This window comes from Oryza sativa, chromosome 4 (genome assembly GCF_034140825.1).
Source record: "Oryza sativa Japonica Group chromosome 4, ASM3414082v1".
Classification (NCBI taxonomy): domain Eukaryota; kingdom Viridiplantae; phylum Streptophyta; class Magnoliopsida; order Poales; family Poaceae; genus Oryza; species Oryza sativa.
Window position 1 is genome coordinate 28795381 of NC_089038.1, and position 27542 is coordinate 28822922.

The 27542-nt window shown below is 45.0% G+C and overlaps 4 protein-coding genes and 1 non-coding gene across 6 annotated transcripts; 4 read left to right on the plus strand and 1 right to left on the minus strand.

Moving 5' to 3' along the window:
* Positions 1-593: 593 nt before the first annotated feature.
* Positions 594-2778, plus strand: LOC4336675 (uncharacterized). The gene is made up of 5 exons (XM_015778942.3): positions 594-736; positions 821-1019; positions 1490-1693; positions 1974-2168; positions 2262-2778. The coding sequence occupies exons 1-5, from the start codon at positions 654-656 to the stop codon at positions 2439-2441; spliced, it is 861 nt and encodes a 286-aa protein (XP_015634428.2). The 5' UTR covers positions 594-653; the 3' UTR covers positions 2442-2778.
* A 926-nt stretch (positions 2779-3704) lies between these two features.
* LOC4336676 (DNA-binding protein MNB1B) lies at positions 3705-6634 on the plus strand. Of its 2 annotated transcripts, none has more exons than XM_015781637.2 (7): positions 3705-3842; positions 4007-4087; positions 4213-4270; positions 4370-4414; positions 5880-5948; positions 6048-6158; positions 6265-6634. In XM_015781637.2, the coding sequence occupies exons 1-7, from the start codon at positions 3817-3819 to the stop codon at positions 6271-6273; spliced, it is 399 nt and encodes a 132-aa protein (XP_015637123.1). In that variant the 5' UTR covers positions 3705-3816; the 3' UTR covers positions 6274-6634. The 2 variants fall into 2 exon arrangements, with proteins under 2 accessions (XP_015637123.1, XP_015637124.1); XM_015781638.2 differs by having other exon boundaries at positions 6051-6158.
* A 280-nt stretch (positions 6635-6914) lies between these two features.
* On the minus strand, positions 6915-15853 carry LOC9271804 (lethal(2) giant larvae protein homolog SRO77). The gene is made up of 24 exons (XM_015778022.3): positions 15492-15853; positions 13613-13746; positions 13453-13537; positions 13281-13334; positions 13100-13191; positions 12920-13023; positions 12751-12823; positions 12218-12599; positions 11188-11511; positions 10887-11078; positions 10657-10749; positions 10514-10571; positions 10105-10217; positions 9413-9659; positions 9163-9281; positions 8958-9082; positions 8757-8871; positions 8566-8621; positions 8251-8344; positions 7988-8180; positions 7813-7911; positions 7569-7687; positions 7391-7453; positions 6915-7249 (listed from the first exon to the last, which is right to left on the minus strand). Exons 1-24 carry the CDS (start codon positions 15528-15530, stop codon positions 7145-7147), a joined length of 3078 nt encoding a protein of 1025 aa, XP_015633508.2. The 5' UTR covers positions 15531-15853; the 3' UTR covers positions 6915-7144.
* TRNAT-CGU (transfer RNA threonine (anticodon CGU)) lies at positions 13799-13870 on the plus strand. Its single transcript has one exon. It is a non-coding gene; the product is annotated as a tRNA-Thr (tRNA).
* A 9804-nt stretch (positions 15854-25657) lies between the features above and the next one.
* Positions 25658-27412, plus strand: LOC4336681 (cis-zeatin O-glucosyltransferase 1). The gene has a single exon (XM_015778868.3). The coding sequence runs from the start codon at positions 25725-25727 to the stop codon at positions 27117-27119; it is 1395 nt and encodes a 464-aa protein (XP_015634354.1). The 5' UTR covers positions 25658-25724; the 3' UTR covers positions 27120-27412.
* The last annotated feature ends 130 nt before the right edge of the window (positions 27413-27542 follow it).

Genomic DNA, 27542 nt, shown 5'->3' on the forward strand with positions numbered 1-27542 from the left:
TGTTTGTGCTTGTGTGTGCTTTGTCATGTTGTAATGTCCAGGTTCTAAAATCTAAACAGTGTATGAACGAAAATGCTCGGCTCCTTGACTCCTTCCCACGAACATCGTCCTGCAGGCTTCGGAAGCACATGCCGATCGTCATCCCGTCGAACACAGAGTGCGCGGCCCACAACAACATTAAGCACCCAGTTCTCAAGTCCTTCAACGCTTACAACAGTTGGTGGGTGCAAATACAGAGGATAGATCCTTTACCTTTAAAATCATCGTGACATTGTTACTTATATATAGGTTCAGATTTGTCAGGATCATATATGTGATAACTGACAAAGTCACATAATTTCGAAGGTAGAGAATCCTGATCTATCAATGTGATGCTTGACGGTTTTGATGATTTGATCAACGAAAAGGGAATATCGGTATCTTTTAGCGGGTGCTTTTCTGAAAATACTCCATCCTTTTCGGCGGAAGAGATCGAACGAACAAGAAGATGGCTATGGGTTGGTAGCGGATCGTAATCTCGACCGCTCGTTCGGCCATGGACGGTGGCCAGTCCTCCCACTAGGAATATACGAATTATTCAGGGACCTGTCTGCAAATTACTCCAGCTCATCGTCTCCGCCGCCGTCGCCGACCTACTCCCCACCGGCGCGGCGATGTGCATCGCGGCGTGGGCATGGCAGTCCCAACCTGCGCACCGCCTGCTCCTCCTCTTCAACCGCGACGAGTACCACTCGAGGTGCGCCCCCTGCTCTGTTCCATCCATCCCCACTCCGTATAACTCTCATCTTTTGACACGAGCACGCCGCGATTTTTTGTCAAGGCCGACGCAACCGGCGGGGTGGTGGGCCGCCGGGAAGGCGGAGGTAAAGTTGATCCTTGGGGGTAGGGATGAGCTCGGCGGCGGCACGTGGCTGGGGTGCACGAGGGACGGGAAGCTGGCCTTCCTGACCAACGTCCGGGAGCCCGGCACGCTGGTCGGAGCCAAGTCCAGAGGGGAGCTCCCCGTCAGGTTCCTCCAGGTGACCATTCCAACTTTTTCTGTTGTTTTGGCCATGGTTTGTGTCAAGAAGCTTACGGATGCTATGAGGCGCGTGGAGCAGGATCATGTGACCGGCTAATTGTGAGATGCATCATGCATATGCTACAATTGGATGAACACATCTTGTGTTCAAACAAATATATTCATACGAGTTTATATGTGCAATTTATCAACTCCTACATAACACCATTGAGGCATGGTTGTATCTGAACATTAAGCTGCTATACAAGTACAATAATGATCCAACGTTTCATACTCATCTCCGAGGAAGGCAATATTGTTGTTAAATGTTGTGACTTTAAGAACTAGCTATCAGTTGCCAATTTGACTTGCTTCTTATGTGAGGCTGCATTACATGTTCTACAGCTCCTTCTTAGATTAGCTTCCTACAATTGATCCTTGCTTAATTATTGATAATGTTTCTTTTACTTCAATGAATCTATGATACAGGGAAACCAATGTCCGTTGGAGTATGCGGAAGAAATAGCCAAGGAAGCAGATCAGTACAATGGCTTTAACCTTGTATTGGCTGATGTGCAGTCGGGAAATATGGCTTACATATCTAATAGACCTGAGGGTGATCCAGTGGTTCAGAAAGTTCTCCCTGGGTTCCATGTGCTTTCCAATGCTGCAATTGACTGCCCTTGGCCTAAGGTAAGCAGTTCGGTTCTTTCACTAGGAGTCACATGTTTTCTTGGAAGTTGCGATATACTCGAGATAAAGGTCTCCTGTGCAAGTTAAATACCATGATACTGTGTGTATAGCTAAAGGAATCAACAAGTTCATGCAAAGTCACTCCTTGCATTTGCTCGCTTCATTTATCTTAAGATACTTTATTGTTTTATGAGTAGTTTCACTTAAAGTTCTTCTAGTTTTACAATCAAAACTATATTTTGATGATTTTTTCCTTGTGCAACTCATTTTCATCCTACAGATGTTGCGCTTAGGACAAAGTTTCAACAGATTTCTTGCAACACAGGATGGTGCGGAAGTCTCTTTACAACAGATGGTTGAAGAGTTGATGATGGATCCTGTCAAGGCTGATAAATCTGCAGTGCCAGATACTGGTGTCGACCCTGACTGGGAATACCAGCTAAGCTCTATATTCATTGACACTGAGAAAGGACAGGTAAAATTAGAAGATTCAGTATTGGGTATATACTGTCCTGTTTCTTGATCCTACCAAATTAGTGACAGGTACAAAATTTCCTTCTGGTTTCAGGCACGATATGGAACACGAAGCATGACTGCTCTTGCTGTGAAGTTCAACGGCGAAGTAACTTTCTATGAAAGGTACTTGGAGAGCAATCTATGGAAGGAGAATCTCATGCAATTTGAGTTGGAGATGTCACAGTGGGAGGATCTGAGAGGAACTTCAAATATTTCTCCAAAGAGTTGCTGACTGATGAAAGTTCTTTGCTTGGCCTTATTGTTTGACATGAGTAAATCTTGTAAATACTGAAAACGCAACAGCAGAATGTGTGCAGTCTGCAGAGTCTCAAACCTACAAGAGCAAGAGTACATCCAGTGCGGTGAATAGCAATTACCTTTGTGCAGACATAGGACAATACCAATACAAAAAATGTAACACCAGGAGTTCTAATATAATTTTTGAGGAATAAAGTGATTCTTTGCTCTCACTGAAGAGCTGTTGAAATTGTACAGCCACATGTACTCTTTTTTTTTTCAGGAGATTGAATTATCACCTTTAAAGAAATATACTATTACTCTTTTCCCCATTCTTTGAAGTCCTGTCCTGCCCTTTTGAGACATTCTCATAATTCACATTGCCTTTTCAGTCCGTTTCTTAGAGGAATCGCCATGGCTTATTTTGCATGTATTAGGGTTCATTTGACAGGATTTAGTTTAATTCCTAAAATTATTTTGGAAAGGAAGGCTTGTGTGGTAACTCGAGGGAAGGGGATTAGGAGTTTACACGAGGGAATTGATGATGATATTAAGATGGGAATTTGATTTTTAATCCCAATATCTTGTTTGGTAGAGGTGATGGAAATTGATAGGGAGTTTAGTTGGATATTAGGTCATTAATAAAAACGGATGGCTGAGATTTGCTTAGAAAAAGTAAAGGAGGAATTCCCTCCCAATTACCTGCCCCTATCCAGGTATTGAAAAGGAGGGAGTTCCTTCCTCAATTCCCCATCCCTATCCCACCAAAATTCCCATGTCTCCCAACCAAACAAAACACTTAATAATTTCATCCTTATAAACTCACAATCCCTCCTAAAAACTCCCTCCAACCAAACGGGCCGTAAGTGGCTAAGGCTGTGTTTTTTTTGGAGGGGTTGAAAATCCTTCCCATGAGAGAGAGATCAGCACATGATTGATTAAATATTAGCTTAAAAAACTTAAAAATTAGATTAATATGATTTTTTCAAAGAAAATTTTCTATAGAAAACTTTTGTAAAAATTACATCGTTTATTAACAGTTCAGTAAGCGAACGTAGAAAATGTGGGAATAGAAGTTAGGAAAGTGTAATATAGAACACATAACGGGCTACCAATGTGACGGCACAGCGAAACTGGGCCTCCGGAGCCATATTCCCGGCCCATAAGGCCCACGTCCGAACCGAAATCTTGGAAGCGCACTACGCGGCCACCGCCCCTCCCCCACATCTCACCCGCACCTCGCCCTTCCCTTTTCCCCAACCAACCAAGACACACCACCCAATTCCCCTCTCCTCTTCGCTCTCATCTCCGCTTCCAGCCAGCCACTGCAACCCTAACCCTCCGCAAAGCCCTACCCCCCTTCCGCCACCATGGGCAAGGCCGACGCCGACGCCGAGTAAGTCACCCGCAACCTTGCTCTCTCCCTCCTCTTGTGGTTTGGGTCGGTGGAAGCGAGGGCCGATTTGCCTCCGTTTTTTTTTTTTTTTTTTTTTTTTTTTTTTTTGTTTCTGCTGCTGCTGCTGTTGTTTCTGATGCGCGTGGCTCCCTCCGCCGTTGCAGGTTCAAGGCCGCCGGCAAGCGCAAGAAGGCCGGAGGCGCCGGCAAGCCCAAGCGCGGCCTCACCCCGTTCTTCGCCTTCCTGTGAGCCTTCCCTCCCTCCGTCTGCTTGCGCCTTTCGTGCCTCCAGATCTACGTTTTTCCCCCTTTCTGAATTTTGTGGATTTTTTTTGAATTTTTTTTTTGGTCGCTGGTGGTGTGTGTGGCAGGGCTGAGTTCAGGCCGCAGTACATGGAGAAGCACCCAAACACCAAGGGCGTCGCAGCGGTGAGTACTCTACCTACTCTCCGTCTACCAGATTTGCTTCTAGGGTTTCGTTTCTGTGGCTCATATGTTGCTCTTGCTTGCTGATTGTGGTGGATTTAGGTGACCAAGGCTGCCGGGGAGAAGTGGCGCGCTATGTCGGACGAGGTTAGCAGATGCTGGCAGTTGTTGTACTAGCACGCTTTATTATGCTTCTGTGCGGGGATTCCCGCAACTGATATTTGCACGTCCAATAAGCTGATTACACTTGTCGCATATCATGTGAAAAAGCATATTATATGCAGTTTTCTGAGCTTTTAGCAGTTATTATTAGTTATGACCTGACGCTTTATAACCACAAATTATGCCATTCTTCTTCAGTACACGTGCTGTACAGTGGCTTTATTGTCTGTTGCAACATGTATCGATCCTTAGCATGCCTGTGCAGCAAAGCTATCTAGAGTGCTAGCTAGACTCATCCATGGTCCATGGATCACATCAAGCTCTTACAGGTAATGGGTGGAGATTCTATACAGCTGTGAGGTTCTTTGAGCCATGTTTTTGGGAGAATGCACTATAGGAAATAAAATCACTTGACAAAAAAAAAAATCCAGTGAAGGTGGCATGTCCTTTCAAGTCGCAAATATAACTCCCATGGGATAGAAGTTCAATAACACAACTTGTAGTTGTTGGTGAGCTCTAAGTCACAGGGAACGTGGATCGTGGGTGAGTTCCTTGTCCCGGGAATTTTGTCCCGGAACGAGGAACGGGAACGAAGCGGAACTTCGTTCTGAAAACAGAGGGGTCGTCGTTCCAGCGATGGAGGAACGAGAAGGGTGGTAGGATACGTTGAACAAAAAAAAAATGAGAAGTGGAACTGAGCTACATATGCAAATATAGGATGATGATGTGAGAGGAACTAGCTTGTAGATCTGAAAAACCTTTGTCAAGAAAGGAAGAATGAATCCATGGCTCCTTCATTTAATTGCTTGTATTTTCTCTAGTTATCTAGTTATTTATAAGCGAAATTGGATCTATAGCATCCAAAGTTAACATTTTTGGTTTTATAGCAATGGAAGTTTATGGTTCATTTTAATAGCTTCCAAAACTCTCTGGTACTGTTCATAGCACTATTGTCAGTTTTCTCCTGTTTCTGTTACTTTGACCGTTGTGGGGGAACTGACCCCCCAACCCCACCCTCACTTGGTTACTGTAAACTTCACATCGTGTGCCCGGTGTGGGGAGTACTCATGCTAAGTTGGGATTTCTGGGTCAACAGCAGGCAAGGGGACGGGAAACGGAGAAAGGCGGTGGAAGTGCTACAAACAGTAACGGGTGGAGATTTTAGTGGTATTAAAGTAATCAGTGAATTTTCGGTGCTATAAAACCAAAAAGGGTAACTTTGGATGATGTAGAGCCAATTTGCCTATTTTATATTACAGGGCATGTGTCATTGCTTAGTTGGACTGCAGATATTTCAGTTAATTTTTAGGAATGGTGTCATTACTTAACTGGGCTACATTATTGGGTTGACGGCTCCCTTCACGGGATCTGGCCTCAACCATTGTCTGCTTATTTAAGGGAAATATCAATATATGGCATTTAACAGAATAATTAATATATCCTTGTTTAGGAGAAAGCGCAATATGGGGGCAAGAAGCCAGATGGCGAGAGCAAGCCCGCGGCCGCTAGCAAGAAGAAGGTATTATTGCCTTTGTGAATTATGTGATACTGACCTTGTACTCTTGCATTTTATATTCATTTTTGTGCTGATAAATGTGTTCTCTTACATTTTCATTAGGAGAGCACTAGCTCTAAGAAGGCTAAAACTGATGGTGCGGAACAGGAGGGAGAAGGTTCTGACAAGTCGAAGTCTGATGTTGAGGATGATGAGAATGATGGCAGTGGCGAGGTATATAGAACATTATATAGTACATGGCGGTGTTTAGCACTGAAATGGAAATGAATTATGCCTGTGCTTTATTGTCACTAACCTCATCCCAATTTCTTCCTTGCAGGACGAGTAGTAGTAAATAGCTTAGAGAGCTGCAGCTATGCAAATCGGTGTTCACTGCTTAGGGCTTTAGCTTTGCTATGTTACTGTTATCCTTGTTATGTCCTGTTGTAAGGAAAACGTGCGAATGAAGGTACTCCTGGGCCGTGGCATGCTGGAGGTGTCTCTGTTTAACTAGTAGCGAAGAAAATGCTGAATACTGTTGACTGCTTTTCTTTTGCGAACCTCCGCAGCATGTGTAAACTATTTTGCTTATTCACTGATCTGATGACTAGTCCGCGATTGGCTTTCTGTTAATCGCGTCTGCTGTATTCATATTCTGTTGTGTACTCAGTTCGTGCCGTTATTGGTGCATCTTTGGTTTATCTTTTTTATTCGTTGTGCCTTTTCATTCACAGTAATGCTCTGCCTGCGATATGTTCTTACTGCCGTGAGTATTGAGAATTGTTGTTATGAACTCGTGATTGCCTCCATTGTCCGCAACTTAGGTACATGCCGCTGTTGTTATGCTATGTGCGTTCCGAGGTTCTTCAGGTACCTTTTAACATCCTGAAATACAGCGCAAAATGCTACTAGTTCACATGCCTGCTCAGGGTTTTGTGTTGCTCCTTGGAAAAGCCTTTTCCATGATGACTTGGTATAGTTCACAAGATAGAAAAGTTCAATAATTTTCTTTTCTTAACAGAAAAACAGTTCATTTATGATGACTATCAAGTGGTACTATACATGCTACCAACGCATCTGGGAAAGAAATTCACCAGTAAATTCTTGCTGTGATTCTCAATCATTATTTACAACAGAATTATTTCATGCGGTAGAAGAACTGCACTGAATGAACAGGAACACTCAAAACTGAGAGGGGAAGGTACATGTATGTGCCATTTCTACGATGTGGCCTTCTCGTTCTTTGTGTTTCGCAGCAGTTCTTTTGCCATTGCCGAGAAGGATTGAGCACCGTTGGCCATATCTCCAGCGCGAATATTAATGCCCTACAAAAGGAACATTGGTACATATGTTAACCATCTACCTGTTGGGTGTCTTTTCAGGCAATATTTTCAGGTAATTTTTTGTGTTCTTTTAGACGGTTTTTGTAGCAATCCATATGGAGAACTTCAGATGGACATTCTTACCTCCAACTTTTTTATATTCTCTTGCAGCTTGTTCCCAATCATTTTTGGTAGGCTAGTGGGGTCCTGTTCAGATAAACATTAAAAATGATAAGGGAAGGCGTCAAAACAGTTCAATTACATACGTTTTTGCGGTGCGTCAACTAAAAATGTTAGATTTCTAGCCCTTCTATGCACTCACATCATTTGTTGCATATCCATATTTCATCTTTATCTGGTCAACTTGACTGACTGATGTGTCGTCTTCAGGTTTTCTATTCCCTGAATTCACCTTTTCTTCTGTCCTGGGCTTCAACTTTTCTGCAAATTCATAATTGAATAATATGACACCTTTTTAAGTTGTTTTAGAATGTCAGTTTTCGGAGCCATACGCTGTATACAAGGTTGCATGTGAACATCTCATCTCATTACTATAATTTACTAACCTCTTAGGCTTTGGAATCCCTTGCTGATTTTCTGTTTGCTTAGACCTGGGAAGTGTGGTCCTTTCTGCTTTTGCGGGTTATCATCAATGTTGATATCATCTTCACAGAAGCATACAACCATAAGTATAACTACGCCGTACACTTGATCAAGCATAGGTAAAATAATAACACATACCTATATCTAGTTCAATGTTCTCGTCATCTTTTATTGAACTGTTCCTCTTCTCAGATACTGGAGCAAAATTAGCACATGAAAATATTGAAGACAGCTCTTCGGAAGTTGTTGCAGTAAATTGTTCATCTCCATTTGCATCGCTCTGTTTTCCCTTGCTTGCTTTAGTATCTTTCATAATCATTCCGAATATGCCCTGTAGAATTTTCATTCTTAGAAAAAACAGAGACAAATGGCCCCCACCACCCATAAGATTAGTTAATTACCTTTTTCTTTTCTCTGGGGGACTTCACTACATAAGAAGATTCTTCCCTGGGCGAGTTGTCTTTTCTGTATATTGTATTAATGCTGTCTACATGCCTGAGTACAGAGCATAGTAAAACAACAATGTTACAAAGCAATCTTAAAAGAACCCTGAAGAAAGCTATTAATGCTTTTAGGTTCAGCTCTAGTATTGAATAATGAATTTGCTGGGCCAAAAAATTGCAATTCATGTTGGAATTTTTCTGAACAACTTTTTAACATGATCATCATTATCAGATTCATATACTAATCATGATACTATAAAATTTTCAGCATACCTGTAGATGTCATTCTGACAGAGAGTAGAGAAAAAAAATGTCTCCTCTCCATTAACCTGCATAATAAAAAGGCTATAGTATATACACAAAGGCCCCATTTTTTTCTGAAACTAAAAAGATTGAAAGCTACATTCAACCTAGCTGAAAATGTCTTCCAAAAGTGTAAGAGAAAAAAAAGGTGTAGTTCATACCAAGATGATTTCTCCATCAGATGAACATGCTATGGAGCTAGAAGAATTCAAGTTTCTTGTATATGAAAAACCTCTTAAAGAGGCTTCCTTCAATATAGATAAATCTGGGAGGGATCTGCAGTTTCACAAGGTTCACTGTTCATTTATTTCATTCAAATAGCCTCATGCGTGTCAAAGTTTTTAACTCAACTGTTGCCCCACCTTATCTCTATTTTGCCATTGGAGAAGACAAGTAGAAGTCCAATTTCAGAAGAAACACTGTGGATAAGAGATGCAAAACAGCAACTACCATTTGGTTTCTTCTTATTGATTATATTCTTTGTTCCCTGAAGGGGAGCTCCACGATTAAAAATAGAAACTCACATAAAAGTAGAACTTCCAATAAATAATTGGGAACCAAAAATACCTGAATTGCATGGCTCAAGGAAAATAAGCGGATTGCATTTTCAGTGCAAAGCAATAACAGTGATTCTTTCGATACTGTATCGTGGGTATCTGACAACGATGGATCATCTGGTGATAATTCTGTCATGTATAAATGTATTAGAATGGTAGTATAATACAGCAATATAGTTACTAATTTTGAGCGTACAGAAAAATTGATAGGTAGATATTGAAAAGAAAGATGGATGGGTATACAAGGCCATATAGCTCACCAAGTGTCTGCATCAATAGGGCTCGGGAGGGTTTGTTTGTCTGAACTGGGTTGGTATTCAAAAGTTTTCCAGTTTCTTCCTCAAGAATATATATAGTTGAATCTTCCATTCCTACTAGCAAAAGATCCTTGTCGTAGCCATTATGGCTGTACATTTCAAATTGCAAAGATGCGATTCCACCAGATACCCGACACTCAAGCTGTTTTTGATACAAGATCGATGCATCTTCAATGCTGACAACTGATACCTGAAAACATGAATTCAGTATAGCATTTCATAGAGCTTAAGACAGCTGAGCCAAATATATAGGTAGTGAAGTTCATGAGATATACACTTGAAATAGATACATTGTAACATCAAAATGACCAGGGGGCCACTAATATGCATGATATTAGTTATCGTAAACCATAAAAGGCAAAACATAAAGTATATGGGGAAATTATGAGACTATATAACTCAGTTTCTCAAAAGGAAAATACTTCAATACTGTCTGCAACAATTCAAGTTTGCTACTTATTTTTGTTAGGCAGAATACCAATCAAATACTGGTATTTGTTAGTAATAACCTACGATTGTACAATATGTTGCTCTAGACAAGCTTATCATCTTAGTGTTTTGACATGATACAGACATGTCGTTAAGAGAAAAATGACAGTAGAGAATATTTTGCAAAAACATAACAGATTACTTACAATCCCTTTTTCTGTTCCAACAGCAACACGCTTTGAGTTCGAGATCAAAGAGATTGAGGTTACAGCGCCTTTAAGCTTTATACATCTGACATTATAGCTCTCCCCTTGCTTCGCTGACCAGTCCATGTAAAAGATGAATGTGTTAAAATAACATACAAGCACTTGAAAAATATGTTAAAGGTACCATTAACAAAGGTATTTGGACCAGATGGTGAAATCAAGAAGTTCTAAGATCGGACATGTTTCCATTAGTTTCCATGTTCCACAAAATTAACTGATGGAGTAAATTATGTAGCTAGCACGAGCATAGATAGTATCGCAGTGCAAATTCTTTGGACAATGAACACCTAACCACATAGTAAGGCAAGCACCAACTGTTGATATTAGCAAGACAGAGAGTAAATTATACCATGTAAAAAGGAGAATATGTTATCGCTGGAGTCCTTTCTGAATGTGATTATACGGACCTAACAGGAAGAAAAAAAGTTTTACTGCACTGGAAGTGTATTAAAACCATATTATAATTCACCTTATATCCATGAAATAGCTTACCGTTCCACTCCTATCCCCACAGATTAGAATGCTGGATGACATATCAAACTGTAATGATGTAATAGGGGTGCCACTTGGACTATTCTCTTCATTCTGAAACAATAACAATAATGAGTTGTTAGAACGAAGTAAAACGTAGTAATTTGTGTGCAAAATGCATAACTAGAGAATTTTCAGCAAAATACATAATTAGAGAGTGGCCAGCAAAAATAATTGGAGTTTTAAGTCACCTGGTGCTTTATCATTAAATTCTGCAGTAAAAGAGGACATGATGCATCCCAAAACCTTATGGTTCCATCAAGATGTCCAGTTACATAGAGATTTCTGGTCTTATGAATGTCGGCAGAACCTGTGGAAGTCTGATGTTTATCTTTCATTGAAAGGAACCATGGGTATTTGGTGGCCAATGATGAAAAATAGTCCTGTCCATCATCAAAATATGAAGCTATTTGGTCAAAGCCCATTAAAAACGCTATCTGGTCAAAGCATTCATAGTTGTTTGATAGGTGTAATTTACAAATCTATACATGCCTCATCCAAAGAAGTCGCAGCTGTAGGGCTACTGGTATAAAACTTTGCAGCGGTGATGCTTGGATCACCATAAGGTAGCTTCACAGATGAATAGTTTGGAAGTGCTAGTGGCGATCTTGACTGAGCATGAAGAAGGTAGCGCTCAATCTCTGAATCATCATATAAGCAAATTTGACCAGATTTCAACAAGAGAACAAGAGCACTTTGTTTGTGCTTATTTGGGTCACTAAGCCCTGAAACAAGTTCCATTCCTTGGCAGGCTTCTGTGAGAGGCAAAACCATCTTTACAATTCGTGATTCGCTCTCTTCGTTCAGAATCAGGACCTGTGTTTAAGGAACATCAAATGAAAGGTTGAATGTTCTTGCTGAATGTCAACCAGTGTCGGTTAACACAACATTATTTAGAAAAGAAATAGTAGTTTCAGCCATGTTCAAATATTGTTTCGAGCAAGAATTTCTTAGCCTTTCTAGGATTCTAGCTGAGCATTTATTTTAAATAATATATCATATTCCAAATCAGCTAGTCTTAGAACAGGTAACGAACCAGTCTAGATCAATCTTAAGAAAAAGGGAGTAACTGGGAGGAGAAAAAACAGGAAGAGTCAAACCCAAGGAGAAAAAAGGCCTGGAGTTGAACCTGGCTGGGCAGGAGAGTAGCTTCACAACTAACCTACCAAGTAACAGTTGGCTCTGAAAACAGTGTTACAGACTCCTAAACAAAGAAACTGTTACACTATGTGGTAGTGTTGCAAAAGCATGTTAGCGTTCAGATGCACTGAACATGAAAACATAGAATCAGTATCATCTTAATTGCTTGAATTTATTTCACTGATATTCTTGGTAGGCACACATGATGAATTGCACTAATCAAGTTGGTTGCAATAAGCTAAAGTCATAACTGGTCTACAAGTTCAAGAACTAAAAAAACATGTGACATTTACAAAAACGGCTAAGACTGAAAAGTCAAAACGGCATGGCAGTCCAAACTTGTGGGGGGGATAACATAAAATGCACTAATTTAGTGTTTCACCTGAAATAGGTATGCATGATCACTGAATCCATTAACATACAAACGCCCTGCCTTTCCGTCACTATTGACCCATCGCAAAGAGACTATAGACACCCTGTCTAGCTTGTATCCAAGGTTAAGCCTCTGAAGAGGTAGGTTTTGATTGCCCATCGATGAGAGATTTTGTGCATTTAAAATATCAGGAATAGACCAAAGATATATATCACCACTATCAAATCCAATAGCAATTTTGCTTCCCTTGGCACAAGCCCAGCATGCCGATGTTACAGCTTTAGCCTCCTGATGTGACTGTTGTTGCATAGATTTGCCGGATAAAGATACCACTTTGCTCGTCTTAATATCCCACAAAGACATAATCCCATCTCTGAAGATAATGAGCACTCTGAAGAGTGTACCTTAATTAGACATTTCACTACGTCTATACATAGAATGGATGAAAAGATCACCTGAGTACTATCTGGCATAAAATACTTAACTGCTTGTGCCAAACTAGTTTGGAAGAGATGTACAGAATATTCAGAAGAGACACCAACCTGTTATTTTCAGCCAAAGGCTGTGGCGATACAAATGCAACTTCAACCTCATTACCAACATTTGCTCCAGAACCTTCAGCAAGAATCAATTAGATTCCAAAGTTGGTGCTATTTTTATCTTTCATGTAAAGTATGATAATTCAACCAATACATATTGGAGTAAACCTACCATAAGATTCAGAGAAAGGAATCCAATATGGCATGTCAACTAGACATGTCTGACCCAAGTCAAGCTTCAACAGGGACACATTCCCAAAACTATCACCCACATAGCTGCATAGACAAGATCTTCTAATCAGAGCACTTAACTCCACAGGACTCAGCAGTAGGTAAAGCAACCGATGCTTACATGTAGAAGCTATTCTGCAGAACGGAAAATGCCGTGATTTCCTTCTCGAACGGATGCACATAACACAACTTCTTTGTGTCGATGTCCCAAATCTGCATAAGATGATTTTCCATTAGCAGCACACCAAAAAGGAAACCACATTTAACCAAACGAGCACTGAAAGGTCCGAGAACAAACTTGCCTCGATCTGGTTCTTGGCGTTCACGTTCAGGAGAACCCTTTGCCCCTCGGCAAACTGAAACGGAAGTGCGAACTAACTGAGCTTGAAGTTGAACCACACCCAAGAATTGCAAACGCGGCAACCGAAACAAAGATCAATGGGATTTCGAGTAAAAAAGAATCAGCGACGATACCCGCAGGAACTTGGAGGGGACGGGGGACGGGGATTGGAGCAGCGCCTGCGTGTTGTCGCGGCCGAACAGCTTGATCTGCCCATTCCTGCAGAGAAAATGCAGCAGAAGAGCGCGTCAGCGAGAGAGCGGGTGGAAGGAGGGGGGGGGGGGGGGCGGCTACCTGGTGGCGACGGCGAGGACGTGGAGGGCGGGGTCGTAGGCGAGGAGCGCGGCGTCGGCGGGGACGCCGTAGTGGAACGCCAGCCGCGGGCTCACGTCCTCGGCGCGGAGGCCGCTGATACCTCCGATGCGATGCTGCGTAGTAGTAGCGGTAGTTAAATGCAAACGTGACCGTAATGTATCAGTTGCTTCCGTAGCATAGTGGTAGTGCGTTCGCTTCGTAAGCGAAAGGTCGCGAGTTCGATCCTCGCCGGGAGCTCTTACGAATTTTAAGTTTTTTTCTTAAGACGATCATTCATAAGTCGGGAAGAAAAACATTCGAAATTTTCAAGTTTTTTTTTTCATAAACAAGTAAACAACCTAAAGCCCAACCAGGAATGGGGTGAAAATTTACACGAAACTTTCAAAAGTCCAAACGAGGGAAAGTGGAAGCCCCATATACCACGCGCGTTTGAATTTCCCAAGATTAAATGAGGAAAATATTTGAGATCATAGTACAAAGTAGTATGATCAGATATTCAGATCATGTAGTACTGAGTACGTGTCGCGAGCACGCAAAGGTTTTGCATTGGATGTCCTGGTCCAGCACTCCAGCATTAGCTCAACCGGCCACGCACATGCCCCAGTCACCGTCAGACGATAAAAAAAAAAGAAAAAAAACACATCCAGATGTCATCATGATCTACTAACACGCACTGAGAATCATGTTTGCTAACCGACAACTGCACACTCATCGTGTTATTTTCTCTACTAAAAAGAATAATAATATACTTCGTACTAACCACAAAACTATGTTGACCGTACACTATATCCCAACTTAACATCGACAATTTTCTTTGCAGATATCTATGCCAGCCATGAGCCATATCTGTCGCATTCAACTTATGACGAATTTTTACCTGCCTTTTTTCCGTTCTGTAACTACTTCACTTCATGATCAGTTGCTCCACTGCGAAGTTACTACTTACTACAGTATGACTGTTTCTTTATCATTCGTTGACCTCTTCACCGATCATCCCCCCCCACCCCCCCTATCAATGCTTAGCACAAGAGTAATTTGTGGTAATGAACTTAAGCATTTGCAGAGCTAGAAATGATGCAGACGGGTCGGTGTCATTAGAGGCCAAAGCAAAGATGCTAAACTGACGGTGAAATCCAAATGGCTGAAACGCGCGACCAACCCAAAAGCCGGCGTGGCGATACTTACGCTGATTGCAACCGAGCATAAGAATAATCGAATCTCGGTGATCTCGATGGACCGGCCAAGATATTTTTATCATAAAACTTTTAATTGTGATTTTTTTTTTGCTAAAAGTACAAACTAGAAGTAATCCATATGCATGAAAGTATGAAACGACGTCAACCTAAATTCTTATCCATCTCGATCGCCATTAACAAAGATCGTAGGCTTCGCGTATGCATCGAATAAACTATATATGCATTCAATAACAGTAAATTTGCTTCGACTTCAATGAGATCACATGGCCTTCTGCGCGCTGCCTTAATTATTACTACCCCAAATCTCCAATGGCAATTGTGCGCGTGTGTGCGTTTGAAATTTGAAAGAAATTCAAATCAAAACAGAGGCAACCCATCTCTGTCGAGCAAACCATACGGCACGGCGTCTAAGAGACAACATTCTTTTCTTGCTCCTACAAGAAAATATGTTCTAAACAGCAGAAAGTGACAATACAAACTTAATCAGAACTACATGCTCTGAAATTTTTTTGTCAGATTGTAGTTGATACTGCTACTGCACGGCATCAAACAAGAACTGCAAGAGTTCATCTTTAACCAGAAATCAAGAGGCAAATTGGAAACCGATCGAGGGAGTGCCAAAGCAGAGAGGACTCGGAGAGGAGAGTGAGAGATTCAGTTACCTTCTTGGAGGCCTTCTCCACAAGCTTCCTGACGAACATGGCCGATCCACCACCACCACCACCACCAGACGAAGAACACCAACCAAAGAATCCACGGACAGACGAACCAACACTCCGGCAACAACTTCTCTCGCAGTTGCCAACCTCTTGTTCAGGAATCAGGACGGAACAGGCTCGAGGAAACCAAGAACGAAACCGACCAACACAGGGTCCGTGAGAGAGAGGAAGAAAACGAGAGGTGGCAATGGAAGCGTTTGTGCCTGGAGAGCAGTCAAGGATTAGGTTGGTAGGGGCTTCTCTTCTTCTGCTTCTCCCTCCTAATGCTGCACACTGTCTGAGACTGAGTACTCCTATTTGTGTGAGACCACAGGAAGAGGCCAGCGTTTATATAAAAGGAGGAGATGTCAGTTTGGCAATGGCAGCCAACAGCAGGGTCAGAGCCCACCACAACCGACAGAGAACAAGAAAAAAAACGTAAAACGATCGACCTGGCCCAATCGAGTGCAGGCACTTGGCATCATATCGACGCAATCAGCATCCAAAAAAAAAATTGTTGTTTGGTTCGTCTCAGTGTGCCTTTTCCTCGAGGCCCCTCCATGTCATCTCGCCAAGGGTGACGTGCAACTGAAGCAAATCGGGAGATTGCCTTTTTCTGTGTATCCTAGGCTGAAAGCCTGAAACTTGATCAAAGTTATATGAGGTGGAAACAGTATATGGAAGGTGCTAAACATGATGCGGTTTCAAAAGGAAGGTAGTTTGTGTTGCCAACCTGGGGCTGAATCTTTGGAAACGTAGTAAAGTCAGTGCTTGCTGGTTTTGGATAGCCACATGAATGGTACTATCTGAAGAACTTTCAGTGCTCACCTTATCCACCCCGAATCGATTGTGTCAAGCACTGATTTTTTTCCCCCAATCGTTGTGCAAGAAGATAGGATTAGAATGATTAATGGTTACAACTGTACAGGTCGGTTGCAAATTTGGTGAAAATGATTGGGTAGATCTCTAACTCTTTGTGGGGGTATACCTGCCACCGGCCACGGATGGTCGGTCCTAACAGGTTTCAGAACATATTCATTTTTTTTCTGAAAACTAGTAGAACATATTCAGAGTTAGTGTCTGTGTTCTCTAACATATGCACTGGTGTACTCTACTTGCAATAAGATTGCCGTGCCACATTGGTAAGGTAATCCCAGTGCAATGGGTCATACGAACAAGGAAGTATGTACTCGGCAAAACAGTGTTGCTATGGCCAACCTTGACGTGGTCGGTCGCTCAGTCTGGTAGCCTGCGCACGTTTGCTACATGGTTACTTGCCTGTAACTTTCGTCCATTGACAGGTTTACCTAGCTCTGTCACCTGCTGCTCGTTCGTTCCAGAGGTAGAAGGAAAAGGGAAAATATATGTTGGAAACCACGTATACAGTGAAAACCTGAAAATTACTGTTGGATCAAAAATAGACATCCGAGATTCATCCACGTCACCATGAGTAAAAAAATTACTCGCAGATTTGCTTATGAGTAAAAAGTAATTTTTTTTACTCATGGTGACGTGGATAAATCTCGAACGTCCATTTTTCAATCCAAAGACAGTTTCCAAGTTTCTACTACATATGTGATTTGCACTACATATTTTCCCAAAGAAAAAAGGACAACCGTTGGAAATAAATCCAACTACCTTGGTCGGTCCACTCTCGGCAAACTATTTTAGTCTATCTATGATATGCCTCGTTTATGCCATACTTCCTCATTGCTATAAAGAATAGCGTTTTACGGCTCATGCCATTCCCAACCCAATGACTAGAATAGTGTCCATAGCATTAAATAGGCTGTCACCTATGATAAAAAAATGATGTTGCAAGTGAATAAATGAGGAAAGAGAAGGAAATCATATCTTGCACACAACATCCAATACATCATGTGAGATAAGTAGCATTAAATTTTATGGATAGTGGTGTTTACATTAGAAGAGTAGTGTCTAGTACTATTTTTTTTGATGATGTGGAGTTTATGAAAACTATATATAGTGTCTTGGGTTGAGAATGACCTCACAAAATATTCCAAAAAGGTGATTGTTTCAAACTTTTTGAGCCATTAGTTTTTCCCTTGGATCATTCTGGTTCACTCATTTGAATCGAGTGCATGCTCATTAACTCTAACAGCAGTTTATAAATGGAGGATGGATCGGTAATTTACACTATAAGCTAATTTGTCTTAGAATATCTGGAACATCAAGCTTTCCGGACGGAGAGTACAGCCTATTTGCATTTGAAAATATCTGATATGATATTTAATAAGTGATAAATCACTCTTACAAACATATAAATTCAAATTAACTAATATTTTTCAATACACATATTAGCTACTTCCTTCATTTCATATTATAAGACTTTCTAGCATTGCCCACATTCATATATATATATATATATATATATATATATATATATATATATATATATATATATATATATATATATATATATATATATATATATATATATATATATATATATATATATATATATATATATATATATATTTATATATGTTAATGAATCTAGACATATATGAATGTGGGCACTGCTAGAAAGACTTAGAATATGAAACGGATGGAACGAATGGAGTAAAATTTTATTTGTTTTTTTGGTTACCCTAAACAATGAATTTAAATTTACGTGGAACACATTACATATTAATATATCTTGTTGTCGACGGTGGGTACCCGTAGACCGGATATATAGGGTATTGGGGTACGCTGGTACGAGGATTTACGTAGTACGACATCAAGGAAACAATAGACAAAGATTATACTGGTTCAGGCTCCTTAACAAGTAATAGCCCTAATCCAGTTGATATGGGATTATATGGAAATAACCACAGATTACAAAGGGAATAGTAGAACTCAGTGGTACCGATGAGATCGTAGTCGAGTTGATTCGACTAGATCACCCGGCGACTTGGCTCCTATAGTCTTCGGCTTCGTAGGTTGTGGACGTTGTGTAGGCTATGAGATTCGACCCCTTAGGTCCCCCCGGGGGGTCCCTTTTATATCGCAGGTCAGGCGGTCTTTAAGTAGGACTCGGAGACATCGGACCCTGCACGATATATTAACGACCCAGTCCTATACGGGTAAGAACCTTTCCATTGGCAGACTTCGTGATGGACTTCCTTAGCATATTCAGAGAACGTCCGTATATGCACCGATATACCGCATTGCCGTATAGCACACATCCAAGGGTAGAGGGTATACCTTATCCGTAACCCTGACAGTAGCCCCCGACTTCTACTTAAATGAACTCATGTAACCAATCGCGACTTCTGATGTCGAAATTGTTGTCGTTCTCAACTGGTCGATCTCGGTGTGAGGACCGTAGAGACAAAGAGTGTTCGACAACACCATGCGAAGTCCAACGGTTATGAGTGAATTTAAATTGAAGTCCAATAAACCGCCTGTAACGCCCCGCCTCTCCCAGGCCGGGCCCGCTTACATCTGGCAGCTTTCATAGGTCATAGACTGCCCTCACAGACCAACACAAGTCTTTTCTGCACACTTTGTCCCCACTCGTGCGCACTCAGGATCCCGGTCGGTCACCCATCCCAAATTGCTCACACTTTGTCCTCACTCGTGCGCACCCAGGATCCCGGTCGGTCACCCATCCCAAATTGCTCCAAGCCAAACACGCTTAATCCTGGAGTTCTTTAGAGATTGGCTTCCGGAAAAGAAGTTGCATATGAGTATTCTAGTAATCCTATTAAGTCCTAGGCCGGGATGTTACATCCTCACCCCCTTAAAAGAGATCGACGCCCCCGTCGATCAACTCCCCAGGCCAGGAACGTCCTCTCTTGGCAACGTCCGTGTGTCCAGTGACAGCGTATATGCCATGCTGTGTGACTACTCCTGGTCCACACCAGCCATGCGCACCATGCCTGCGCAACTGTGACACATGTGTCCGTGAAACCGCAAGAGTCGGCTCTGATACCACTTTTTAACGCCCCACCTCTCCCAGGCCGGGCCCGCTTACATCTGGCAGCTTTCATAAGTCATAGACTGCCCTCACAGACCAACACAAGTCTTTTCTACACATTTTGTCCTCACTCGTGCGCACCCAGGATCCCGGTCAGTCACCCATCCCAAATTGCTCCAAACCAAGCACGCTTAACCCTGGAGTTCTTTAGAGATTGGCTTCCGGAAAAGAAGTTGCAACTTGTTGATATGAGTATTCTAGTAATCCTATTAAGCCCTAGGCCGGGATGTCACACCGCCTCGCGCAACGGACCCAGAAATCTCCGGCGGCCATCTCTCTTCTTTCCTTGGAATTCGCACCATCGGTAGTGCGCCTATTTAAGGGCGTTTTGGAAATACATTTTGGAGTCCGGCGGTTGTGAGAAATTTCTTGCCTCCAAACGCTCTTTGTCTTCTCCGCTCCCACACAAACCCTAAGTTCGCCTGCTTCGGCTTCTTCTCCGGCGATCCCCCTCGGCAATGGATCTTGACAAGTCCACCTCCAGCCGCGCGTCCTTGAAGAAATTGCAAGAGGAGGGCGCTCTCCCCGGTCGCGGGACCATGGAGAGGGAACCGGGAGGTACTGAGCCTGAACCCGTCCTGGGCCGCATGGTTGCGGTTGAGGACTACATTCTCTGTGGTTTTCTTCCCCTGCCTTCCGAGTTTTTTCTTCTCATCTTGAACTTCTACGGTCTCTCTCTGCTTCATCTGAACCCCAACTCCATAGCCTTTCTTAGCATTTTCTCTCATATCTGTTAGGCCTACATTGGGGTAGAGCCGTTTCTCGACCTCTTCCGCTTTTACTATGAGTTGCGCTGGATGGAACCTAAAAAGGTGTCCGAATGTGTTGGTTTCCGACTTCGGGATGGCCTGAAGTCGCGATACATCCCCTTCCAGTGCCCCTCATCTCGCAGCAAATGCCGGGGGAGGTGGTTCTATCTTCAGATAAAAGATTCGGACCCAGTCTTCATTGTTCCTGAGGAGCAACCAGACAAGACTCCATCTTGGACTACCAAACCCACCTTGACCCCATCCCTCCAATCTTTCATCGATATCATTGATGACCTCCGAGTACGGGGGTTGTCAGGGTATGAAGTCGCTGCCGACTTCGTTGGTAGACAGATCCAGCCGCTCTAGGCTCGAGTCCACCCAGCCTTTGACTACTCTGGGCCGGAGGACACGACCCGGGTTTCTCCTCGGGGTATTTTTCTTGTATTTTAGGTTCCTCTCCCTTTATGTGCATTCCTCCTGACTTGTCGAAACTTGGTTCTCGATCTGCAGGTCTGAGCGGCGCAACCGTGGAGCACCGTGTTGCCCAGGTGATGATCAGCGGTCCCACGACGGCGAGCAACGTCCCCACCCCTCTTTGCGAGAGGGAGGCGGCTGAGCGTGAAGCCGCGATCAACGTGAGTGTAGTCAACGATCCTTTCCCTTTCAACTCTTAGACCGCATCGTGACTTCATGTTGCGCAGGCTCTCCCCCTGACTGACGTTATCGGGCCGCTCGTGGACCATCAGACGGCGGCCTCGTTGCGGGAGAACATTGCCCGGGAGGCGTCCGATGCGGCTGTTGCCGCTGCTGCTGCAACGACCAGCGGCGGCAAGGTTCCGAAGACGGGGAGGAAATTTTCCTCTGTGCTTGGCAACCGCCGGAAGACGCCCACTCCATCGGTAAGCTTCCTAGGTCATTTATTTACGTAGTCGGAGAATGTCGTCCTCATGTCGTACTCGGTTTACTTAGGCCTCGGATGCGTCTCCCCCGCCTCCGCGACGGCAGAGGCTGGTGACACTCGGCGAGAAGTAAGTGGACGAAATTTGAGGCTCTTGACTTAATCAGATTTTATCGTCTTGTTGCGATGACCGACATGGCCATCTTTCGTAGGGCGCGGGCGAAGGCGGCGCAAGATGGGTCTGGAGCAAACTCCAGCGTGTCTCCTGCAGTGGCCTCAACCGAGGTCGTGGTCGTGCCCAGGAGCCGTGAGGTGACGCCCAGCGGCCCGGCTAGCGATATCGCGGCTGGTCAAGGCCCGCCGGCTGCCTCCCTCACCTGGGTGGAGCTCCAGGTCGAGATGGGGCGCATCCTCGAGGCTGGTGCCTGCGGCATTAGTCGCGAGATCGCGGAGGCGAGGGCGGCGGCGGCGGCGGCGGCGAATGAGCGCGCCGACAGGCTAACGCGCGACTTGGCGGAGGTTCGCGAGGACCTCCAGAAGATGAGGGAGCTGGTGGCCAGCAATGAGCGACAACGGCAAGGGCTCGAGCACCGTATGTCGGAGCTCGAGAACAACTTGTCGGAAATCCGTGGCTCGCTGCGGGTCACCTATACTGGTCTGCACCAGCTCGCCGGGGAGTGCGGCATCAAGACCACCATCCCGACGAATCCCAACGAGTTCTCGCTGACGACTTCATTTGCGGAACTGGCGATGGTGATGGAGGCGATCCCCTCCAAGCACGCGGCCAGGATCGGAGAGGAGATGTCCAACGGGAGCTATACCGGGGCGTGCCATGTCCTTGCGTGTGTGAGGCTGGCGTATCCTAAACTCGATCTTCAGAAGATCCTGGATCAGGGGGCGGCTAGCGACGCGCGCAAGGATGTGATGGAAGAAGTCAGCGATCTGGGGGAGTCCGTCCTCCCGCTTTTTGAAGAGTAAGGCCGCCGCTTGCCTGTACCCCTTAACCAATCGCGCTTTGTAAAACTTTTCGTTGGTTCCGACTACTTTTGTGTGTGCAATCGTTGCCTTAGTTTTCTTTGGCGTTTTGATTCCGGGTACTTTGTCTGTTGTTTGTAGAGATGTCGATGTCGAGGATGTCCAGCAGCGCGGGCAGCCTGAATTGCCTATACGCTCTGGCACTTGAGCTCGAGCCGTACGTGCCGTGGGACGGCATAGACCAGGATCTGCCCGAGGAGACGGACGTGGCGTCGACTTCTTTAGGTTGGTTCTTGACGGTTCCCTTTCCTTTACCTCGTCTGTCTTGATTAGCTTGACTTAGGTTAGCTTGACTTAGGTGTTTGCATGTTGAGCAGACCTCGAGAGTATGCTTGCTGATCGCGACCGTCGCATCCAGTATTGGAGGACGAAGTTCGAGGTCGCCGAACTTGAGAGGACTATATTGGAGGTGAAGAGGGGCCGGGCTCTGGAGGCGCTCCAAGGTCGCAAGGTATGGTTCAACTCGTACCTTAGGAGTTGTTGCACAACCATGGCCGTTGTCTGCAGAGAGCTTCCGAGTACCTCGCGGGGATCCCGAGGAATCAGCGGCTGGCTACATCTCGTGGCTGAACGGGGCTTGTGCTCAGCTTGAAGGCATCGGCGGGCATATCGACGAGGCCCTGAAGCAGGATTGTCATCGATCGAGCCGATACGCCGGAGGGCACGTGCTGGCGTGTATACGAGATCATCGTCCGCAGTTGCACCTCGAGTTCCTTCACGAAGGGTTTTCCCGTTCTCGGAGGAATCTTGCGGAGATAGACGACCTAGCGAAGTCGATGGCTCCGCTAGCGGAGAAGATCTTCCAGTCAATGGATTGGCGTTGGCCTTCCTGGTAGTGCCTATATATTTGTGACAAACATCTTAAGAAAAAAGTAATATATTCTGGAATTCTTTGCGATCTGTAAGGAATGCTTGTGAAATAGAAAGGAAATCTATCTAACTAAGCTTTCTTACGTTGGATGCGGTGTGCACGAGTGTCTTCTCACTTCTCGACTTCGATCAGTCACTTGAGTTATACACTCTCCCTAGCCCCCAGCCTTGTCGTCGGAGAACTCCTCTCGAAAGATAAGGCTCTTGGACTCTCGACTTGCCTTAGTTGAATAAGCACTGATCCTAGCCCCTAGCCGTGAAGTTGGAAAAATCCATTTCCGATTACACGGCTTGGTTAATACGCACGGCGAGAACTCTTACACGACCAGATCTTACATGGTCTTTCGTCTCTGAAGGATCCAACAAGGCCTTATCAGCTCTGGGCGTCCCCAGCCGAAGTTCACTTAGGTTCTTCGGAGGCCTTGTCAAGACGGTGTAAAGAGACATGAGGATAGGTTTCAACGCTAGGTGTCGTCTGGGTAAGGGATCATCAGAAGAACGCCACTCGCGAAGTTCATGGCCGCATCTCACTACGCGTATCAGGTACTCAAGATGCCCGGGTCGAAGGGAACAATCACTATCTAAGGGAACGCGAAGCTGGCGGTCCAATGCGACAAGCGGAGCCTCGACATGGTCGACTTGAGTACCTGAGTTCCGGTTATTGATGGACCAGCCGAGATTGGCACCGTGGTGTAAACCAGGAAGACGATTTCGCTGACTTGAGTCGACACCAGCATTGTTGAAGCAGGGATTCCTTGGATGGGGCCGGTGTTGACTCTGTTGTCGACGAAGCTCGATGTCATAGTAGTAGAACCTTGAGCACCAAGTCCCCCTACCTGGCGCGCCACTGTCGACGGTGGGTACCGGTAGGCCAGATATAGAGGGTATTGGGGTACGCTGGTACGAGGATCTACGTAGTACGACATCAAGGAAACAAGAGACAAAGATTATACTGGTTCAGGCCCCTTAGCAGGTAATAGCCCTAATCCAGTTGATATGGGATTATATGGAAATAACCACAGATTACAAAGGGAATAGTAGAACTCAGTGGTACCGACGAGATCGTAGTCGAGTTGATTCGACTAGATCACCCGGTGACTTGGCTACTATAGTCTTCGGCTTCGTAGGCTGTGGTCGTTGTGTAGGCTATGAGATTCGATCCCTTAGGTCCCCCGGGGGTTCCCTTTTATATCGCAGGTCAGGCGGTCTCCAAGTAGGACTCGGAGACATCGGACCCTGCACGATATAGTAACAACCCAGTCCTATACGGGTAGGAACCTTTTCATTGGCAGACTTCGTGATGGACTTCCTTAGCGTATTCAGAGAACATCCGTATATGCACCGATATACCGCATTGCCGTATAGCATACATCCAAGGGTAGAGGGTATACCTTATCCGTAACCCTGACACTTATTATTTTTTATTAAAAATAATTATTTAGATGACATCCAAGAAAATAGGTGACATCCCCTAAGAGTCTAAAATCATTTATGTCAACTTTCCATGCTTTATTTCCCTATAATTATTTTTCATTCTAAAGCATCGGTGGTATGATTGTCCAGTCACTTGTGCGTAACTTCAGCCACTATGATTCATTCATATTCATATATTCTCTTACCCACAAATATTACATGAGTTAGAACAAGGATATACCCATTGGTTTTCATCTCTTTGTACTTGTGTTTTTTTAGGGGGAGGAGGGAGGGGGGGGGGGGGCACGCAGGTGTGTAACGGGCTGTTTAGTTCGTGAAAAGATAATTTTTTAGACACGAATGAAAAAACTAATTTCATAACTAGTCTGGAAACCGCGAGACGAATCTTTTGAGCCTAATTAATCCATCATTAACACAAACACATGTGGGTTACTGTAGTACGTATGGCTAATCATGAACTAATTAGGCTCAAAAGATTTGTCTCACGATTTCCTCCTAACTGTGCAATTAGTTTTTTTAATCTATATTTAATGCTCTATGTATGTGTTCAATGATTCGATGTGATGTTTTTGAGAAAAAAATTTAGGGAACTAAACCAGGCCTAAGGCTGCGTTCGTTTCCCTGGTTGGGAACGGTACCCTCCAAGCACGGAAAAATAGAGCGGTCTATTAGCACGTGATTAATTAAATATTTGCTTAAAAAATTGGATCAATATAATTTTTTAAGCAACTTTCGTATATAAATATTTTGTAAAAAATGCAACGTTTAGCCGTTTGAAAAACGTACGCGGAAAACGAATGAGAGAGGTTGGGAACCAGGTGGAACGAACACAGCCGTGTGGTATGCCTACCGTGCGTTTGTGCGACTTCCGTTTAATCGGAGAAACCGGGGGGAAAAAGCTTTTCGTTAAAAAAAAGCACCATAACTTTGCGCTTGGCTACTTCTACTAGCCTACTACTACACTGGACAGGCACTACTGCCAACGAGACACTGCCGAAGTTGCGTGGTTGCATCCGCCAGCCGGGCTCAATGAATCGCAAGTATCATGTGGATCCACGATTTGTTGGCTAGCTAGTATGGGGTAGTAGCCAATTCCAATCTTTGTTATCACCGGTCACCACCAAGCACAATTTATAGCTGTACGCCCGCATACTTCTGCAGTCAGCAAATCATCATCCAGCCAATTCAGGCATTTTACTTGCTCTCCCACTCGGACGACGCCGACAATGGCAGCGAAGGGAAACCCAGCGGATGCGGTCGCCATCGTGGCCGTGCCGTTCCCGGCGCAGGGCCACCTCAACCAGCTCCTGCACCTGTCGCTGCAGCTCGCGTCGTCGTCGCACGGGCTCACGGTGCACTACGCTGCGCCGGCGCCGCAGCTCCGCCAGGCGCGGGCGCGCGTGCACGGCTGGGACGACAAGGCCCTCCTCTCCGTCCAGTTCCACGACCTCGGCGTCTCCACGTACGTCTCTCCGCCACCCGATCCCACCGCCGACGCGCCCTTCCCCTCCCACCTCATGCCCCTCTGGGAGGCGTACACCGCGGACGCGCGCGCCCCGCTCTCGGCGCTCCTTGGCGAGCTGTCCGCGTCCTACCGCCGGGTCGTCGTCATCTGCGACATCATGAACTCCTTCGCCGTCAAGGAGGCGGCGCGGCTGCCCAACGGCGAGGCATTCGTGTGTAACTGCGTAGCCGTGTCGTCCGCCACCGGGAGCATCGACCCCGGGCACCGGCTCCTGCGCGAGAACGGCCTCCGCTTCATTCCCATGGATACCTACTTGACCAAGGAGTTCATGGACTACGAGCAACAGCGAGCAAGAGCGGCGCAGTCGATCTCGTCCTGCGCCGGCATCCTCGCGAACGCGTGCCGCGCGCTCGAGGGTGAATTCATCGACGTTTTCGCCGAGAGATTGGATGCCAGCAGCAAGAAGCTCTTCGCGATCGGGCCGTTAAACCCACTGCTCGACACGGGCGCATTGAAGCAGGGCCGGCGGCGACACGAGTGCCTTGACTGGCTCGACAGGCAGCCACCGGAATCCGTGCTCTACGTGTCGTTCGGCACGACGTCCTCTCTTCGGGTGGAGCAGGTCGCGGAGCTCGCCGCGGCACTGCGCGGCAGCAAGCAGCGGTTCATCTGGGTGCTGCGCGACGCCGACCGCGGCAACATATTCGCGGGCTCCGGCGAGAGCGAGAGCCGGTACGCCAAGCTTCTGTCCGAGTTCTGCAAGGAAACCGAAGGCACGGGCCTGGTGATCACCGGGTGGGCGCCGCAGCTGGAGATCCTGGCGCACGGCGCCACGGCGGCGTTCATGAGCCACTGCGGCTGGAACTCCACCATGGAGAGCCTGAGCCACGGGAAGCCGATTCTGGCGTGGCCCATGCACTCGGACCAGCCGTGGGACGCGGAGCTGGTGTGCAACTACCTCAAGGCCGGATTCTTGGTAAGGCCATGGGAGAAGCACGGTGAGGTGGTGCCGGCGACAACCATACAAGCGGTGATCGAAAAGATGATGGCATCTGAAGAAGGGTTGGCGGTGCGGCAGCGCGCGAAGGCCCTCGGCCATGCCGTCCGTTCATCGCGCAATGATCTTGAGGACTTCGTTGATCATATCACAAGATGATCGAAGAACGCCATGTTCCGAAAGGTAAAAATTAATCATATACCCTCATTTTTCAATCTAAATGTGGAGGGTATATGATTCAATCTCCTGTTAAACTTTCTTTGGCTTAATAAAATTCGACCGCACCGCTCACGCCGGACCTTAAATAAAAGGGCTTCAAACTTTGTGTGTGAGGCTTTGTTTAGTTGCTTACAAAGTTGGAAATTTAGTTTGAAATTGGTACGATGTGACTGAAGAGTTGTGTGTGTATAACAGATTGATATGATGGAAAAAGTTCGAAGTTTGGATCTAAACAGAGCCTGAGTAATAGTTTTGTTTTGAATGCGACTATTTGAATTACATGATTTAAGTAAATGAGTTTTAGTTTCTATAACAAAAACTTTTAAAATTCGGGGTCACAGTGACAAGGGGTGTGTGTCGGCC

Excerpts from the sequence above, each read along its gene's own strand:
- LOC4336675 (XM_015778942.3), top strand. The coding sequence starts at position 654 with ATGTGCATCGCGGCGTGGGCATGGCAGTCCCAACCTGCGCACCGCCTG. Across the intron at positions 1,694-1,973 it reads TTGACTGCCCTTGGCCTAAG|ATGTTGCGCTTAGGACAAAG; the intron begins GTAAGCAGTTCG and ends TTCATCCTACAG. Across the intron at positions 2,169-2,261 it reads TTGACACTGAGAAAGGACAG|GCACGATATGGAACACGAAG; the intron begins GTAAAATTAGAA and ends TTCTGGTTTCAG.
- LOC4336676 (XM_015781637.2), top strand. The coding sequence starts at position 3,817 with ATGGGCAAGGCCGACGCCGACGCCGA. Across the intron at positions 4,415-5,879 it reads GGCGCGCTATGTCGGACGAG|GAGAAAGCGCAATATGGGGG; the intron begins GTTAGCAGATGC and ends ATCCTTGTTTAG. Across the intron at positions 5,949-6,047 it reads CGGCCGCTAGCAAGAAGAAG|GAGAGCACTAGCTCTAAGAA; the intron begins GTATTATTGCCT and ends CATTTTCATTAG.
- LOC9271804 (XM_015778022.3), bottom strand. The coding sequence starts at position 15,530 with ATGTTCGTCAGGAAGCTTGTGGAGAAGGCCTCCAAGAAG. Across the intron at positions 13,538-13,612 it reads GTCCTCGCCGTCGCCACCAG|GAATGGGCAGATCAAGCTGT; the intron begins GTAGCCGCCCCC and ends TTTTCTCTGCAG. Across the intron at positions 7,454-7,568 it reads ATGGATATGCAACAAATGAT|GACCCCACTAGCCTACCAAA; the intron begins GTGAGTGCATAG and ends TTATCTGAACAG.
- LOC4336681 (XM_015778868.3), top strand. The coding sequence starts at position 25,725 with ATGGCAGCGAAGGGAAACCCAGCGGATGCGGTCGCCATCGTGGCCGTG.